This window comes from Myotis daubentonii, chromosome 10 (genome assembly GCF_963259705.1).
Source record: "Myotis daubentonii chromosome 10, mMyoDau2.1, whole genome shotgun sequence".
Taxonomy (NCBI): Eukaryota; Metazoa; Chordata; class Mammalia; order Chiroptera; family Vespertilionidae; genus Myotis; species Myotis daubentonii.
In genome coordinates this window covers 51505680-51525239 of record NC_081849.1, presented here as the reverse complement: position 1 = coordinate 51525239, position 19560 = coordinate 51505680, and the positions used below count along the sequence as shown (strand labels likewise).

At 37.8% G+C, this 19560-nt stretch overlaps 1 protein-coding gene across 2 annotated transcripts in view; it reads left to right on the top strand.

Moving 5' to 3' along the window:
- COL28A1 (collagen type XXVIII alpha 1 chain) overlaps positions 1-19560 on the top strand; it is a 151735-nt gene that overhangs the window by 29078 nt on the left and 103097 nt on the right. For both annotated transcript variants that reach the window (XM_059712395.1, XM_059712393.1), the window contains exons 9-12: positions 277-321; positions 3758-3802; positions 4866-4919; positions 19410-19478. In XM_059712395.1, the coding sequence (XP_059568378.1) occupies positions 277-321; positions 3758-3802; positions 4866-4919; positions 19410-19478 (213 nt within the window). The remainder of the gene's footprint in view (positions 1-276; positions 322-3757; positions 3803-4865; positions 4920-19409; positions 19479-19560) is intronic.

Genomic DNA, 19560 nt, shown 5'->3' with positions numbered 1-19560 from the left:
ATGCTCAGTAAACCTTAGCTTTTCTTTTAATTTCATCCATCTCTCAACAATGTTAAGCCTCATTAAGTGGTACCAGTGATTTGATTTTGTCAAGTTAAAGATGACTCATGGATAAAATTTTTCAGAGTTCAATGCCCAAACAACCTACAGGATTGAGGATAAAACTGGGTATAATCCATCAGAGTGCTTATGTCATAAGATTCTTCTGGGAAAATCCTTAAGAGGAAAATCGTAACACTGAATAACTACAAATGTCTTATTTTATTTCTTTTTTAGGGTGTACGTGGAGAATGTGGTAAACCAGGAATAAAAGGTGACAAAGTAAGGAACATGTTTATAAAATGCTAACAGCTGCGATCCTTTGGGCTGAGTTTCCTTGGAGGGAATTCCTGTTTCTATGAGTCTGTTTTTGTTTATTTGTTTGTTTTGTTTTGTTTGAACAGAGACCAAAGGGATGGTTACCAGAAGGGAGAGAGTGGGGGATGGGTATAAAGGGAAAGGGGAAGATAGTCAACAGTATTGTGATGAGTTTACATGGTGACAGATGATTACTAGAATTAATGGAGTGATCATATTGTAAGGTATAAAAATGTTGACTCACTACATTGTACACCTGAAACTAATATAACCAATCTATACCAACTATACTTATTAAAAAACAACAATTGAATGATTAAAAAATTACAAAAGTAAATTTCTGGGATGCATTATGTCAATCTCACTACTGGAGTTGGAGATCATTGGCTCAATTTTCAGATCAGTCAAACATGAAGCAAAAAATAAAGCCATACCTAAGTTTAATTAATAGTGCCCCCAAATGCCTTTCTTATGGACCATTAAGTCTTTGCTTTGTGGTACCCTAACCTTTGAGGCCAAGCCTACTGAATGTTATAGTAGAAAGAATAATTTAACCAGCAAATAGTCAATTCAAGCTCCAATTGGGAACAAGTAGAACTGTTTTCCATATGTAAACACTGAGAACAAGCACTTTCCAAAGCAGAGCAAAGAGCTCTATGAAATAAGTTAATAAAATAGTTATAAATAATGAGGCAGAAGCAGACAGATAGGGGTTTGAAATTTGGAAAATGCAGCAAACCACGGACAACTGAATAGGTACTTACCTTTCATTAAAAGATAAATATGAATAAAGTATATAAGTTGGAAACAATATTAAATATGTTAAAGAGTTCCTTAATGGGCCAGAAATGCATAGAGAGTGCATTTGAAATCCTATATAATAAAAGGCTAATATGCAAATCGACCGAATGGCGGAACAACCAGTCTCTATGATGCATACTGACCACCACGGGGAAGATGCTCAATGTAGGAGCTGTCCCCTTGTGGGCAGTGCACTCCCATAAGGGGAGCATCACTCAGCCAGAAGCCAGGCTCACGACTGGCGAGCGCAGTGGTGGTGGGAGCCTCTCCTGCTTCTGCGGCAGTGCTTAGGATGTCCAACTGCCAGCTTAGGCTGGTTTCCCGTGGGGAGCGGGCCTAAGCCATCAGTCAGACATCCCCTGAGGGCTCCTGGACTGTGAGAGGGTGCAGGCGGGCTGAGGGATTACTCCCTCCCCCCATCCCAGTGCACGACTTTCATGCACCGGGCCTCTAGTATAATAATAAAAGGTCAAAAAGCACACAGAAAAAGTAGTTTTCATTGCAGTTAAGAACTATTAAGAACATGCCATTAAGATACCAAACTCAATATATATATATATTTTAATTATGGCAGAAAGTCAAGGAGAGAGAATGAGGCAGAAGGTGAAAAGGAAAGGATAGGATAATGGCGGTGGCATATGTAACTAAACACTTTAAATAGCTTGAGACTTCCTGAAAGCTTTGAAAATGCTGGAGAGTGAAAGGTCAGGTGGATCTGAAAAATGTAGGCTTGGTAATTATCTCTGGGCAAAATGGAAAGTATAATAATGAGTGGATTCTTCCTGGAGGATAACTAAAAATGGGGGATGGACCTGGACTCAGAAATACAGAATAAAGGACACATATAGAAGAAAACAAAAATGAAAGTTAAATAATAACTGGGAAAACTATGTGAAATAAACATGATTGATAAAGAGTTAATATCATATTACATTTACTAAGATGCCAAGGATTGTTAAATGCCCATTATATTTTGTGCCAAAAAGAAAGAAAAAAATACTTTCAATTATAAAGATGCAATTGATTGTAAGATGTATCCCAATGTCAGAGATGTGAAAATTTGAAAAATGCATGTCTCAATGTCAATGGAACACAGTGTCCCTGATATGAAGAATTCACATAATTCATAAGTAAAATGTATAAAGAATCAGAAAATCAAACAGAAAAAATAAAAATGGCTAATAAGTGAAAAATTATCCAATGCATTGCAATCAGATAAGTAAACTTAAAATATTATTTTACCTACCAAATTAGCAAACACTAAAGTAATATATACTCAGAGTTGATGGGGATTTTATAAGATGAAGATATGCTTTCTCTACTCAGGTAGTGAAAATGGAAACCTGAACAAACTTTATGGAGAAAAGTTTCATGTTTTCTCCCCATAAAAAGTGAAAGGCAAGAGAGAGTGAGAGAGAATTGTAAATGTGCTTATTGTCTGTCTCTGCATCAGGGATCCTTTCTAGGAAATTATCCTTAGGAATGAGTCAGAAGTTGGACAATATGTACTAGTATATACAAACATGTTCATGATAGCACTATTTAAATAGTAATCATCAAAATGAATTTAAATGTCCACATTAGGGAAATGACTAAGTAAATCATGATTGATTTATATTCTTTTTTAAAAAATATATTTTTATCTATTTCAGAGGGGAAGGGAGAGGGAGAGAGAGATAGAAACATCAATGATGAGAGAGAATCACTGATCAACTGCCTCCTGTACACCCCCTCCTGGGGATAGAGCCAGCAACCTGGGATGTGCCCTTGACCAAAATCGAACACAGGGTTATTCAGTCTGCAGGCTGATGCTTTATCCACTGAGCCAAACTGGCTAGGACTGACTTATATTCTTGAATATTATTCACGTTATGAAGAGTTCTTAATAACATGAAAAAATGTTTTTGATAAAACAGAAGGTCAAATAAATAAGACACAAAATTGTATATATACTCATCAAATTATTTGAAGAAAAATATATTGGGAATAAAATTGGATGAAAATATGTTAATATCAGTGTGAAGGGACACATACACAACAAAAGCAGAAAAAAGTTGAAATCTGAAAAAGAAAGAGATTAGACTATATTTTACTTTAATAAAAATAAACCTTTAAGGGGTTTTCCAGTTATGGAACATACTGAAATATTTTCTGTTAGAAGAGTGTTGAGTACAAATAGTGTTTTGCCAAGTTTCATGTCTTGAAGATGGGCAAAAGAGTGATCTAGACATTGGAGAAACTCACTAAATTAATTTAACTGCCAATAACTTGTTGGAAAAAACCCCAATATTCTACCAAGCTTCCTGCTTTCTAAAGAACCTTAAGAAATGATTTACTTTAATAAAAATATCAATATATAGGCCAAGAACTTACATCTAAAATTATGTTTTCATGGAGTTTGTTTGCTAAAGGACAATGGGACCTCCATTTGACTTGTTAATTAGGATTATTTCGTTAACAATGAACATGTTGGTTTTAATGTTTGGATAACCAGGGAAGACTGGCCCTTACAGAGAACATATTCCCTCTCTTCCACCTAAAGTCATTGCACTTTGAAGATGAATATTTAGAGTGACTTACCATCAATTTTATTCCACAGGGATCCCCCGGGCCATATGGATCAAAAGGACCCAGAGGACCTCAGGTAAGGAGGCTAATACCAAATCTAAGTCTACACTAGAGTCACCTAGGGTGCTTTTTAAAATCCCTTTGCTCACTTGCACCCTCTACCAATCCAATCAGAATAGATGGAATTGGAGTTGGGCTTCAATATTTTTAAAGATCCCCAAGCGATTTCAATGTGCCACCAAGTTTTGGAAACCACTACCTTAATGTTTTATTAACCAATTCAGACTCCCTAAAGATAGGTACCAGCAGGGGAATCTATTTAATGACTAGTTGAAGGGATAAAAGTTTAAAAATTAGCATCTAGGAAGACTGATAAAATCAAAGTAGTTAAAAACAAAGTGTAACTGTTGTTTTGCAGCGCTACTATAATATATTGGAGGAGCTATGCATTTTCTCTAAATTAAGTATTTGTATTGTTTTGCCACTATAAGTAGTTGATGCTCAATAATATGCAATGATTCTTTAAGGCATTTATTTAGGTTAGACATATATAGATTTCAAAAAATAATATGGCTGATTTTTTTTCTAGTCTGTGAACTTGCCTCATCTACAGTTATAATGGGGGGAGGGTATGTGTGTGAGGAGTTAATTTCAGTATTCAAAAAGTCTATTGAAAATTATACTTTTACCCAAGATTTTCTAGCCAATAACTAGCTAACCATCAGCTCCTTTGTTTGAACCTGGAATTGTGTCAGGGTAGGATAGTCACTCTAGCTATCACAGGGTCATTGGAAGTTGCAACTCTCAGTTATATACGCCTTAGATATATTTTTAAAAAGTTGTTTATTTGAAATCTTTCAAAAAAGAGATCCAGGTCAGGAATAAGGTTGGAAACACAGGTTTAGAAAACCAACCTCTCATTAATAAATGTTTGCTCTCAGCTGAAGTACTATTTTAGAAGATACTTATTTGACATGAAGAATTTCACCTCGTTCCATTTCTCAATTCCATGTAATTACAACTTCACTGAGTTATAGTCTGAATTCTAACTCTGGGATCTCTAGGGACCTGAACCAATGACTCATTCCTGATGGGCCTTTTGTGCACAGAACTAATTCTTGGTTTTCATCTTGGAGCAGGGCATTAGTGGACCTCCAGGGGACCCAGGCCCAAAAGGATTTCAAGGCAATAAGGTAATGCTATTCCTGGGTTAAAGACAGGCAGAGTGTCTTTCTCCTAGCGGGCCGTGGTAATACATGTTTCTATTGGGCAGAAGTCAATGCACTCTTTGAGGAAGTATCTTTGGAAATACAAACTAACTGCAGGTGTATGCACCGAATCATGTTCAAGTACACGTAGGAAGTCATTGACATAGTTTTATAATTTATTATTATATTATTCAAAGGAGCATTATTAAAAATAAGCCATTAGAATCTTTGCAGTGTTTCCTTTTTTACTTCTGCCACTTAGTTATTATATGGCTCATTAGAAACTGATAAGCAGTAACAAGTAATTCAACTCAAATGGCTACTTCGCACATATAATTCCAACTCAATATACAGCTTATAAAGGAAGAGATTTTACAGCTGTTATACCAAAAGAAATAAAGCTTTTCTTTTTTTCTTTTTTTTTGGTGCTTTTTTTAAACAGGGCCATACCATGCTTGTAATGTCATTCCATAGAAAATCAGGCACGATAGATAGGGAAGGGTTGAATAAGAGCCAAGCAGAACAACCAAAAGATGCTATAAGAAGGATCTTTAAGAGACTCTTTATAAGGTTCTGTTTTCTAATGAGCGAGGCCATTGATTTGCTGAAAGCAAGCCTTTTAGTTCCTTTTTAATTCTTCTCAATGCTTAGTAAATTTCACGGATATAGTAAGTACCCAATAAATGGAATTGAGTTAGCGACTGGAGATCCGTGGAATTTATGGCGGTAATAACAGAGAAGGTGCAGTCCCCAACAGACCCTAGATAAAACCAATATTTTAAAAGTACTATTAAATTTAAGTTGTGGGGAGTAGTTGAGCTACTTGAGTGTTCTTTTTTTCAGAGGAAAGGGAGTGACAAGTATAGTGATTTAATGAGATAATGGCAGTGTGTGATTCCCCAGGCCACTTTTAATTGGCAAATTAAAATAGAATGGGCTTCTCAGCAGGAGCGTGATCAAACTTCATCAAGGGGAAGTGTCTTCTCCAGTCCTTGCCTATGATTAATTCTCTCTGGGGGAAAGAAATGGTTCTTTGGAATATTGAGTAGAAGGTTTTTATAAAATTGCTTTGGCTGTAGGTAAAATCCGGCAGCAAGAAAAACATATATTTTGACAGTTTATGCTTATTTCTAGGATTCTTTTTTACCTAAGATGATAATTTTCACATGTTTGTGAGAAGTTTTAAATCAGGGGTCAGGGCTAGAATTTGCAACAGTAATAGAATTACAGAATTTTTGAGCCACAAGGAATATTAGAGATCATACTGGCCCAATGTTTTCATTTTTGAAAATGGGAAGCAAAGTCTGGAGATCATATGGCTGGCCTGAGGCAGAGGCAGAGCCAGGTCATCAGCTGTGGGGGGCACCGGGAGGAAGTGGTGGGTTGGGAGCAGGCATGTGGCTTTGGGAGATGGTTGGTGGCAATCCATAAAAAGGTGACCATTTGATCACATCTTGTTGTGTCTCCTACAATTACTACTTAGGTTTTCCTTTTCAAATAAATTCATTTCAACAAAATTTAGCTTTTCATCCCAACCATGCATTAATTCTTTGAAAGAATAAATAAATAAAGAGTCAAGTATTTGGGAGAACTTGTAAAGTTCTGACATAAAAACATTTCATGCTTGACTTTCACAACAATGTCATAGAAGGAGTGTTGTTTCAAAGTATTTGAAGACTATCAATTTTCCAAGGGTGTCTCTTAAAATTTTTTTTTAAATTATGGTAAAAGATATATAACATAAAATTACCACTTTGATGTTAATCACAAATTTCACTGCCAGGTGAACACAGTTCATTGTCACTTGAAAAGATGGCAATTTCTAGAGCATGTTCAAAGTTAGCAGGAAATAAGGTGAGGATGAGTTATATCTTTCCTTCTAGCTATATTTCTGGTCACAAGTGTAGTGGTCTCTTGATGTTATTACTAATTTCCACTTCTCTTTGGACCTGTCAACCAGAGATGCATGTCACATTGATTTTGTTATTTTTAAAATTTTATACATGTATGAGTGTATCGTATTAAAAGTCAGGTTTCAGGGAATAGTTTCATTTCCCATCCCAGAATGTACTTCTAAATCTTACAGACTTAAACTATTTTATCCTCAATCTAAAAATAATGTTATGTTTTACAGTAACATTTCATCCATTACCGCTTTATTACAAAATGTTAAGAAATTGCTATTGCAATTTTTGCAAAAAAAAAAAAGCCCCATAAAATCCATTAATTCTGTATTTTCTAATGGGCAGAGAGAGGATTATTTATTTGAGAACTCCTATAATAATAGATAGCACTTATTTACTGATTATTTTCTATGGTGGCAGTTAAATAAGTTCTAAATTCTTATTTAACATAATACCACCTTTTGAGGCAAGAGAGTTTAGGTACAGATTAGGCACAGAGAGTTTAAGCAACGGGTCCAAGTCTACACAGTGAGTAAGGGACAGAGTTAGGATTCAAACCCAGCCAGTCTGCTCTTAACCACCATATTACATTTATCCCCTTAGGAAAATTGCTCAATTTCCAGAATAGTCAACCTGAGGCCAATGCATTTCTTTTGGACAGTATGGAATATGCATGTGTGTCCAGTTCTAATGTACCCTGGCTGGAAACAACAGTCTGTTAAGGGGTGCCTTCCTACTTGGTTAAAATATTTATCAGGAAAAAAAGGAAGAGAATTGTGTGGGGGAAAACCCCCCCAGCAATGTGCTCTTTCAAATACTTGGTTTCTTACAAGACATTAAAATAAATACCTTTATATCTGCAACATTTATGAATATTCCCTGAAAGTTTCTAGATGGGGCCTGCCTGTGCCTTTAAATTTATGAATGGTCTCTCTCAGGAACTACAATCTTGTTCTATTGCTCTCGTGGTTGGATTTTCTTCATCAGAGAGTTTGCAGTCAAGGTGGCCAAAGAACAAAAGGGGAAAAAAATAGCGTGTGATAAATAATAATTTTAAAAAAGTGATTCTGGCCTTGTTTCACAAATCATTTCTGTCATTAATATTTTCCACATGTAATGTAGCTCCTATGTTGCCCTGAATACCCTTGTTTCCTTAGCAACAAAACATTGCTATTCCTCACAATGAAACCTTGGCTCTAAGGGCACCTCAGCCTGGCTCCCATGCATGAGGGTCACGCAGTGGCATTCACAAGGAGAACATGCCATCCATCTAGAGACGGATGGGATGTTCTCCTTATAAATGCCAAGAAACTTATCCTAGGACGCGACTGAGAGTGTAGCTGTGCTTTCTCAGTAAAAGCTGAGTGCCTGCTTCCAAGGGCTGCAGTGGTGGTTCGGGTTGCAATCACATCCGGCCATGGAATGGGCCCTCTAATAACTGGAAAGACTGGCAGGCCTTTCCAATCAGAGAACAAATCACCAACATTAGTTTCGAACAAGTAAAAAGAGCATGGTGGGTGTGCAAGCCCACATTAAGTAATTTTTGCCATTTCTTGGTGTTTTTCTGAGGTAATTCTGAAAAGAGTATTTTTTTTCCTCAAGTCTCATGCAAATTTGCTCTTTCCAAGACCCTCTTTGTGCCCCTGAAGGAGGGACAGCTCACTGCGGCTTGACCAGGACACAGGTTGTGACGTGTTGGAGTCTCCTAGTGCCAGTGCTTCAGTGCTAAGGACAAAGGACACTAGGAAATATCCCCGATGTATTTTCCCAAGACAAAGTACTGAGTGTTAATGCCCAAACAATTAAACATATCGTGATCTAGTATATATTAATTTATCTCAATAGATGAATTGCGTCCCTTCTTCTAACCTCTTCCATTGTTTTACTCTTGGATGTCCCTATATTTCCTGCAGGGTTTTCTTTCCCCTAAGTGTTTTCCTCTTGTGCTATACTCATAAGCAACTCAAAGTCCTTTCATGTATGAAGCTTGGTCTTACCTTACGTTCAGCTTCACTTCTGAGATGTTAAGAAAACCCATAAAGAAATGTCACCCATCTGGTCCAATTGAATGAAGTGGATATGGTCAGGGTAAATAATCTCCAGTGAATCAGACATCCATCATCCATCAAAAATGAACAAAGGGCCTAGTATTAATGAAAAAACAGAACCTATGCTTCAAGAGGAGTGATGAGGGCAAAGTAGGCACCCAGAACACACCAAAGTTCTGCACCACACCATGATTCTTAGACACCCCCCTCCTCCTTATCCACTCTGCCCAGTTGCCATTGTTTTCATCCCATATTTGGTGGTTCCCAAGCACTGGAGATATGTTTCAAGTAGCTGGTATTTTTATGAAGTTAAGTAATAGCTAAATATACAGATTCTAAAATTAAAACCGTAAGCCTAGTAAACATCCCTATACAACACCCTATTTCCTTCAAAATACTCTATGAAAAGAGGTCATTGTAAAAAAGAAGGCTATTTTGCTTGGTAGTTCAGTTTGTTCATTAAATGCCAAATATGAGTGAATCATATGGTACTTGTCTTTCTCTGACTGGCTTACTCAGAGAGCAGGCAGACAGCTCTGGTGTGTGTGTGTGTGTGTGTGTGTGTGTGTGTGTGTGTGTGTGTTGGGGGGGTGTTGTTGGCGATACTGGAGGGATTGATCAAAAAGAAGAAAGAGAGAGAGAACTCATGGACAATAGTGTGGTGATTGGGGAAGGGGGGAAGTGGAAGAGGGGCATAGAGAGAATAAATGGTGATGGGGAAAAATAAATTAAAAAATATATTTGAAAAGTTTGCATCTAAAAAGTGAAAAATAAATAAAAAGAGGGCTACTCATCAACCTTTAGGAATGCATGCAGATAATTTTGATAGCCGGCAGTATGCTAATCAAGTTTTCTTTGAGCTTCCATGTGTTATACCTTTAAACATTGCCAGCCTTCTGTCAGATATAAACCATTGACAGGAGAATCAGACAGATATGTGTGGGCCCAGATCTCTTGTAAAGAAAAAGCTAAAGCAGAAGATCCAGTGTTAGGTCAGGAGCACAGAGGTAAAAAAAATATATGCATACTTACACACATTTAAGATAAGCAAAAAATAAGTATTCATTGACTGAATGAGTGAAAGGCTTTCAGTGGAATGAGTTGTCAACAGTAGCATACTGAAGGCAGGTCAAACAGGCAAGAGCCGAAGGAGTCAATTAGTTTGTCAATTTTGAGGTTATTAGAAACCTTCAAGAGAGCAGTTTCAATAGAGAGATTGAAGATGATGATGGATTGTGGAAGGAATCAGAGAGAAGGGTGCAGTAGCAAGGAATTTTGGCCATTCTTCTGAAATATTTGGAGAATAAAGACAAATGGAACAGTGGTTGACATAAACCATCAAAAGTATCTTGAGCATTAAATAATCTGTTATTTATACTTCCACTTTCCATTCAGAGTAGCATGAGGACTTGGAACTTAATTTTATTTTATAGTTCATATATACAACCTAGATTGTTTTTTTATAAAACAATATTTTCATTAGAGCACAATGTCAATATTTAAGAACAGAAAAATAATTAATGAAGATCTAATAGTTTTAAAAGTATATTGTTGTTTTGGTAATTATTTAAATATATGATTTGACTCAAAGTTAGCTTAGTAGATTTATAGGTCAACCTACTAAACATAACTAATATTTCAATTGTGGTTTGGAAGTAGTTCAATGCCGCAAATATGAACAACTGTGAAGAATTTTAAACCTTCTCCTTATTTCAGTTCTCATACAACTCAAAAACCTAACAATTTCCTAACATTATGATGTTGCTTTCAACCACTAAAAAATCATGATTTGCAACAAGTTATAATCCCTTATAACTCCATGGGAAGTAAATCAGTTGAAACATATGTGGATGTCAACAATTCCTAGTGCTGTACAGAATAATAAATCAAACAGAAAACTTTCTTTTTAAGTCCATAGCTCTCCTAACTGAGTGACTGTATTCTTGGCTTCATGTAAAATGTTTTAAGTGCAAGGAACTGGAACATGTCAGCTTTCCAGTTATCCAAAAACAATAATGGGCCCTCTGGTTCAGGCTAACAACTTTGAACAAGGCTGTGACGGCTCAGTGTAGAGCATTGCCACAGGAAGAATCCCTTTTACCATTTCAATGATAGATATCTGTTTAATGAAGAATCAGAACCAAGCTGCCAAACTCTGTGAATGTTTTTCCTTCAGAGATGGCCAAGTCTAAATGCTATTTCTGCCCTGGGCCCTATAATTAAAAGGAAAGGATAAGTAATCCAGTGATTCTTGTGGAAAGGGCTTTGTCCTACATGCACATCTGCACATCAGGACTCTCAATTAGCTTGTTAACTCACTTGACATGAGACAACTGACAGTGACAACGTGAGGTGGCTGCCAGAACATGTGGGATGCCAGCCAATGGCTTCAAGGTAGCTGATTTTCATTCCCAAATCTCTGATGCATGTGGTTCTCAGCAGACGGCCTATATTGTGTGGGAATGTGTGTGCAGGAGTGTATGCAGAGACCGCTAAGGTGAAAACTCTGACAGATAGAGAAACCAAAATGCTGTCAATAGTTCCCACAAAGGTGCTGATCTATCCCATGTGCCCAGTCAAGCTGGCACTAATGTGAAATAGAATCAGCTACTGCAACATCCAGAGAGATGTCGGAATTTTAAAAATGAATAAAATCAGTGTCCTTCATGAATTCAAGTAAGTTGCAATAGTAACACTGCAACAGGGAAAATTAAGGTTATTCCAAGGATAAGGTACAATATACATAATATTTATCATTTTAACAATTTGTAAGTGTACATTCAGTGGTATTAAATACATCACCACTGTGTAAACCCAAAACTTTTCCATCATCCCAACATAAACTTTGTATCCTTTAAACAATAATTCTCCTTGTCTCCCCTTGTCCCCAGTCTCCAAGGCAAGTTTTTAAGAAGCATATTACACTGTCATACGAACCCATCTCCTCATAAATTGATTTTTTGTTCTCTGATTTATGGAGAGGGCACACTCGAATATTTTCCAGCTACTTATTTTGTTCTGGAGAAGTCCAAATAGTGGCCACCAGACCTGTGATTCTTAGAAGTTCTCTCGATGGGTTGTTGACTGCTTGCTTCTTCCTTTTAGGGAAAATTATACACAATGCCTTAGACTTTTTGTGTGATAAAGTAGACTTTCCAATGAAATCGAACCATATGAATTGCCATTTTTGTAGACTAAATGTGGTTGAATGTTGTCATTTTCACATGGTTTAACCTAATGGTATTAAAGAAAATGAGTTATGCGTTACTAAAATCTGGTGCAATAGTATAGTTGCAATTATATTATTCACCAATTCTTTGTTATTATGAAGTTTTTTCTTCTTTGGAGGCGATAAGTAGGTGGAGTGTATGAACTGTGGTCTTTTCTCTTAGTAGAAGGTATTTAAAAAAGACTGCAATTAGAGATTTGAATAATGGTGGTTCCAAACTCAGTATAGGTGGTTAATAATCAGTTTATATATGTAGGAATTATATTGTGTGATCACAGTATTGCCAGTTATAATTTACATTACCTTTACCACTAATTCAGTGACAACACTGATCCAGGTAAACATAGAGTGTTCCTGAAATTACATGTGAGTCAGCTTGTATAAAAGTGTATTTCCTCTTGGCTTATACTGTATTTCAAGATCCTTTGTCTTCATAGGATGGATCTTCAACTGTGGATGGATTGAAACTATCTGACTTTTGTGTTTTTCTTCCTATAACAAAGACATGAATTTAGTCTTTGATAAGATGAATTTTTAAATACTTTAAGAATTGAAAAGTCCCAAGGGGCAGTTTGCATGGTGGTTAGAGAACTGGCTCTAAAACCAGACTGCTGGGGTTCAAATTCAGCCTGCTGTTGTATTAGCTCTGTGACTTGGGCCAGTTACTGTTCTGCCCCATGCCTCAGTTTTCTCATCCATGTAATGGGTTAATAATAGTACCTAGCTCTGAAAGTTGTTTTGTGGCTTATATGAGTTAAAATATGTGAAGCACTTAGGGTAGCACTTGTTACATAGTAAGCACCATATATGTTGTCAGTAATTACTCAGCAGTTAAGAACTTTGAAGACCACTTTTATTATTAATGCAGAATAAGTCTAGCTTGATATGTATTCTACATAATGCTTTCTCTCAAACAAGAGAAATTAGTGACTAAAAATAGAGCTTGATTTAGAAAGTATTTGATAAATATTAGTTTCCTACCCCGCTTTTCCTTCTTTCCAAAAAAAGGACCTTTCTTGACTTTTCCCCAAGTCTTTGTATAGATCCATCATGTCCATGAGTTTTAGCTAAGGGTGTATCTTGGCCATACTTGAACCATTTTGCACTTGCAAAATGCTCATCCATCATTTTGTTCCAGTTGGAAACTATGAGAATATTTGTCCCAATACTTAAAATATTAAAGTTGGTGCTACACAAAGCTTGGAAATAATGGAAAGCAGTTGCTAAAACATCCTTGTAATGTTAAGAAAAGGTCAAGATCTGATTAAATTGTTCATAATTGTATTATTCAAAAAATGGTGAAGTTCTATTTTCAAAAATGTCCAAGAGTTTTGGGCAACCATTCATTATTTATTATCTTAGGAAAAGAAAGAATGTTGGTTAGAGTCAGTGCCAGGAAATAGGAGTGTTGGGTTTCTCTAGCTGGACTATCCATCCAGCTTAGGCCACCTATTAGAATTTCATTAGCTGAAAAAAATATGAATTGTCTCTGATAAGTATGAAAGAGAAACTGCTTAAAAGGTACTTGATATCGCTATGGTTGAAACCTGAGTAAACTAAGGGCAACTCCAGAGGAGCATTTCCAGTCTCCCAGCTCCCCAGCCTAGACCAGCTTCCCTGTTTTGTTCACCTCCCGCAGCTAGTACAGCACCCGATCCCTAGCTGCTGCTCAGTAAATGCTGCATGGATGGTTGAGGGAATGATATCAACTGGCTGAGCACTGAAAATATGAAACTGAGCAAGATCACATGATGTCCTCCCCACAGTGTAGGGGGAGACATATTAACTAAATGCAAAGTTGCCATTATAAAGAGTGCTCAGTAAAAAGAGGGAAATGGTGCTATCAGTACCATTGCTATCATAGGGATTTCACCCAATCAGAGAAGCCTTCTCTGAAACTATACTGCTTAAGATAAGAGCTGAAGGACGAATAAGGATTGACTAGGAAAATGCAGAGGTAAGAACATCGCAGGTAGACAAAATAGTGCGTGCAAAGATGCCGTGGCAGAAAGGAACGCTGCAAGTACAAGGAACTACCAAGGTCCGTGCTGCTGGGGTGGCATGTGATGAATCCACTAATAACAGATGGGACTGGAAAGGCCACAGGTACATACTGTACAGGGGTTCACAAGCCTTGTAAGGAGCGCTGTCTTTACCCCAAGAGGGAAGAGAAAGGCTTTGAAGGGTTTTACTCAGATGAAAATGAAAATGAAAATGAACATGAAAAGATTGCTCTGGCAGCAATGTGGGGGAGGAGGAAGAAATTGGAGTGTGCTGAAATGGACACATGGAGAGTACTAAGGGATTAGTTGTAATCTGAGCAAAAGATGTTATTAATTTGGGGTAGACTGTAGAACTATGATAGAGAATGAAAGAGGTGGATGGATTTGAGAGAGACTTAGGAGGCATATTGATAGGCACTGGTGATGCATTGCATACAGTGGATAAGGGAGAGCGAGGTGCTCTTAGGTTCTAGCTTGACCCCTGCAGGGATTGGGGTACCCTTTCCTGAGACAAAGAATGCTGGGAGATTATAAGATCTGCAAGTGGAAGATTATGAATTAGTTTTTGGAAATATGAGTTCATTTTAAAATTCTCTTTTCCCTGACTTCCTTTACACTGTGCTTCCACTCCCACATCACCTAAATGTTGGTACTCTCCATGGTTCTGACCTGAACCTCCAGCCTCTTTGATCACTCTAACCTTGTGTTGTCCAATACAATGGTGATACATGGCTACTGGGCACTTGAAATGTGGCTCAAGCAAATTAGGATGTGCCATAAGTGTTAAATACATATCGGATTTCAAAGACATAGCATTAATAATAATGAAAAATAAAAGTGAAATAAGCCAGTTAGTGAAAGAAAAATACCTTACGATCTCACTCATTTATGGATAATAAAGAACATTATAAACTGATGAACAAAAATAGATACAGAGGCAGAGAAGCATCAAACAGACTGTCAAACTACAGCAGGAATGCTGGGAGGATGGGGGGGGGGAGTTAAGAGATAAACTGAAGGACCTGTATGCATGCATATAAGTATAACCAATGGACGCAAGACATTGGGGGGGGGGGAGAGGGCATGTTCCGGGGGGTAGGGTATGCTGGGGGAAGGTCAATGGGGAAAAAAATGGAGACATATGTACTACTATTTTTAATACTTTAAACAATAAAATAAAAGAATTTTTAAATTAATATTTTTAAAATATTGATTACTAGAGGCCCTGTGCATGAAATTCATGCACTAGAGGGGGGGTGTCCCTCAGCCTGGCCTGCATCCCTCTTGCAGTCTGGGACCCCTCAGGGGATGGCTGCCTGCCAGCTTAGGCCCGTTCCCTGCAGGGATCGGGCCTAAGCTGGCAGGCAGACATCCCTCTCACAGTCCAGGACCCCTTGCTCCTTACTGTCTGCCTGCTCGCTGCTCCTTAGCACTGCCACTGAGGTGGGAGAGGCTCCCACCACCGCCACTGCACTTGCCAGCCGTGAGCCCGACTTCTGGCTGAGTGGCGCTCTCCCTGTGGAAAGGCACTGACCACCAGGGGCAGCTCTTGCATTGAGTGTCTGCCCCCTGATGGTCAGTGCACATCATAGTGACCAGTCGTTCTGTTCATTTGACCATAACAGTCGCTTAGCCACATATCTATATATCTATATCTAATCTATATCTATATTTATATTTATATCTATATCTATATCTATATCTATATCTATATCTATATCTATATCTATACCTATACCTATACCTATACCTATATCTATATCTATATCTATATCTATATCTATATCTATATCTATATCTATATCTATATCTATTGAAAGGTTGGGTTTAGTAAAATATAGTATTACTTTCTTAATGTGGCTTCTAGAAAATTCAAAATCACATGTGTGGCCCACTGTGTGTTTTTAGTGGGCAGCATGGCTCCAGACAGTGACCCTTATATTACCTCATTCCTCTCCTCTTGAGTCCACAGAACTGTTTACTGCCCCCAGAACATTTCAAATCATTTTATGTCTCATATGCTTTCCTTTTCCTGAACTTTTGCTCCCTCTTTCCTACCAGATAAGATATGATTCCTACTTCTTTGTTCAGAGCACATATCACCTCTACCAAATGAAATTGTCTTACTTCCTTAAGGCAGAATTAAACATTTCTGCCTTGGAGTCGCACATGCTCTGTTAGTATCTTTATTATATCTAATTTACATGCATGTATCTTTTTTTATGTTCATTTTTCTGTCCAGCCAGATTGTAAGTGTCTGAAAAGTGCAGGTGCGATCTGATGCATGTCTGTAATTCTGTAACCGGTACTTGGCATCAGTTTGGTGCGCAAGGAAAGCCTGATGAATAACAATTGAGTCTACACATATTAAACAGCTACCATGTGACGGTCATGACTTAGATGTCTTACAGACAATATCTTGCATCCTCTCAATAACCCTGTAAGGAAGATATAGTTATCCTCATTTTGCAAATGAGGATCTTATGAAAACTCGAACTGTTAGTAAATTATAGACCTAGGATTCAACTGCAGTGAATGACTCCAAAGCTACAGTTTTCCCTGTGATTTCTTACATGCTGAAAAAATAGATTAAAAAGTGGAAATTATATTCCTATACCATAATGTGGAAAAATACCTATTTCCTAGGGTTGTTAGAAGATTAAATGAAATAGTGTATATAAAGTATCAGGACAGTGCTTGGAAATAGCTGATTTAATTAATCATTGGCTTCCTTCAATCTTGAGGTCCACAATATAGAGGTCCTTAATTTCTGAGGAGGACCGAAGTGGTCTACCTAACTTCTGTGATGCCCCTACACATGCTCACACACATTCACGCTCATATGGAGGTCACGAGAAACGGCCCCTCTGGGGCCACAACTTTTACCCAGTCCTCTTCTACATGCCTCCGATGGTAAAAGAAAGTGAAGTAGAGAAAGTATAAGTCATTCTTGGGGCATTCAATCTGTGTGTGTGTGTGTGTGCGCGCGCGTGTGCTCGCGCGCATGCATGTCTTTGGTGAGGTTTGGGATAAGAATAATAGCAGAAAAGGAATCAAGCCCGGTGTCTTACGAGGGCAGATTCCCAGAAAATCATTCCGAGTAGAATGCCAACTCTCCTCTTCTTGCTCTGCCTCACCCAGCTATGGTACTTTACAATCAGGACCACTTTTTTTTTTTTAAGCACCTCAGGAATCTTTGTAGGAAAGGGAAAAGGGAAGTATGAAAAGGTAAATACTGGTTTTCATTGTAGGGAAATACTGGTCTGCAGGTCCTATGTTGAAATGCTAGCTCCTGATGAATATCAATCGAGTCTACACGTAATAAACAGCTACCATGTGACTGGTGAGAGGAAATGTGAATATATGTTGCTATGGGGTTGTCTGTGTTCAGGTAAGGGAAAACAATCCCTTTGTAAGCTTCAGATCCTCATAATTTTCCCCAAAAAGCAATATTAAGAAATTTCTGTTGCTATTGGTAGTTGACTAAGACTAAAAGGGGATCTTGGGCTCAATAGTAAGACAGTTACTTCTCTTGATTCTCCTGATTTACACATTTCAAGGTAACAACTGAACTGATGCCTTGTGCATAGCCAGAGGAAACATTTGTTTTAGATCAAACATATAGGCAGGTACTAAGTAGTATAGAAATAGAATAAGGGAACTTAGGGCTTATTATTACTACTATCATTATCATTTTATTAGTATGTTTACCTTTCAAACTAGTCCTTTGAGTTGAGGGACTATGTCTTAAACATTTCTGTATTTATTTTGTTACCCTCCATATAGAAGTAGTTGGTGTTCATTTACTGAGTAATGGAGAGTCACCATATGCAGTATAATTGCAAGGAGATTCCAACTTGAGTGGACAGCACATGAAATTGTAAGGAAAAGGTTCTTTGAAGTGAAAATTTGGATTCCTTAGGAAACAGAATCTTCTCTAGCAGCTAAATCAAACTTTAAGATTAAGAGAATAACTTCAAGTTGAGGGATAAGTTTTAGTCTGATATTAGATAGAGAGAAATTTCATGGCCAAGAACATGTCAAAATAACAATGGCAATTACATAGCTGCTCCAGAAAATTTGATCGATATAGACAAATAAGTGAAACCTTGAATTTGAAAGTGGGAAATTGAAGTTGATTTATCTGCCAGACTGACTTGTACTCAAAAGGATGAGCAGAAGGTACTTTTAAATTCAACCCACTCAAATGCAAAGCCTCAGAAACTCTAACAATCACCCGATTCTGAGGTCAGCTCTCTGGGACTCCGGTTCCTCGCTGGTGCGTGGTATGAGCTTGATGCTTTCATTCGTTCTATAAGGACTGACTTCGATGCCTGGCCTGCTACGTGGTAGACAGCATTCACTGAAGATGCTCTGGCTTCTAGTAACAGGCATCTTGACTAACAGTGACTTGAATCATAAGCATTCTTTTTGTTGAGTACACAGAATGTTTGAAGGTAGGTAGTCCAGGGTGGAATCAGTAGCTTAGTGAGGTTCTCCAGCAGCCAGGCAGGCTCTTTGAAGTTTATGCTGCATCCTCTTCACCATCTGAGAGATCATTGCCTCCTGGCTACAAGACAGCTAGTACAGCCCCCAGTAGGGAAGAAGAGTCAGAGGCAGATGGTTTCTCTTTGCATTCAGTAAGATCCCGACACCTGTCAGAACTCAGCCAAACGCCAACCTAGACTAACCAGTGGCAAAGGGAAAGGAGATTCTAGACTTGCATTGGACCAATTATCATTCATCCTACACCCCTGAAGGCAAAGAATAGGTTCCCAAGACCTGAACAGCTCAGAGTTCTAACAGCAGGGAAGGAAAGAGGAGCGAGGATGGATATTGTATAGAAAATAAAACGTGTCTGCCAGAAACACTAAAGATTTATTGAATGTAAAAGTGAGGCTGCATTATGACTTTCATAGATCCTAAAAACTTTGCTTTTATGGGTTTATCCCTCAAAAAAAGTAAAAATAGTGTTTTAGAACTGAGTTAAGATAAAGACACATAAAAACCAGACTGAACTGTTATGTATTCATTCTTATGTTTAATTCTGATTTTACAAATAGAAATTGGAACACTTTTGTTGGCCCTAAATCATGTATCTACTATGCCTAGTGGATAATTCCACCCTGGGTTTATGTTGTGTTTTCAACTGACTTAGAAACACTAGAGGGAAGTGACTGTGTACTAGGTGTCATTATTGCCCTCAAAGCCCCTATCACATGACTATGAGTCTAAAAGCTGCTCAACAAATATTAACGAGTTGAGCTAACATATACCATTTCTTCCTCTAGGGTGAGCCAGGTCCTCCTGGTCCTTATGGTTCTCCGGGAGCCCCTGGTATTGGACAGCAAGGTATCAAGGTAAAGATCCATGTCTCTTTGACCATTGATGATTTTTGAATTTATTGTAGGGGCTGGGGGAGCTGTGATTTAAACTCTGCTC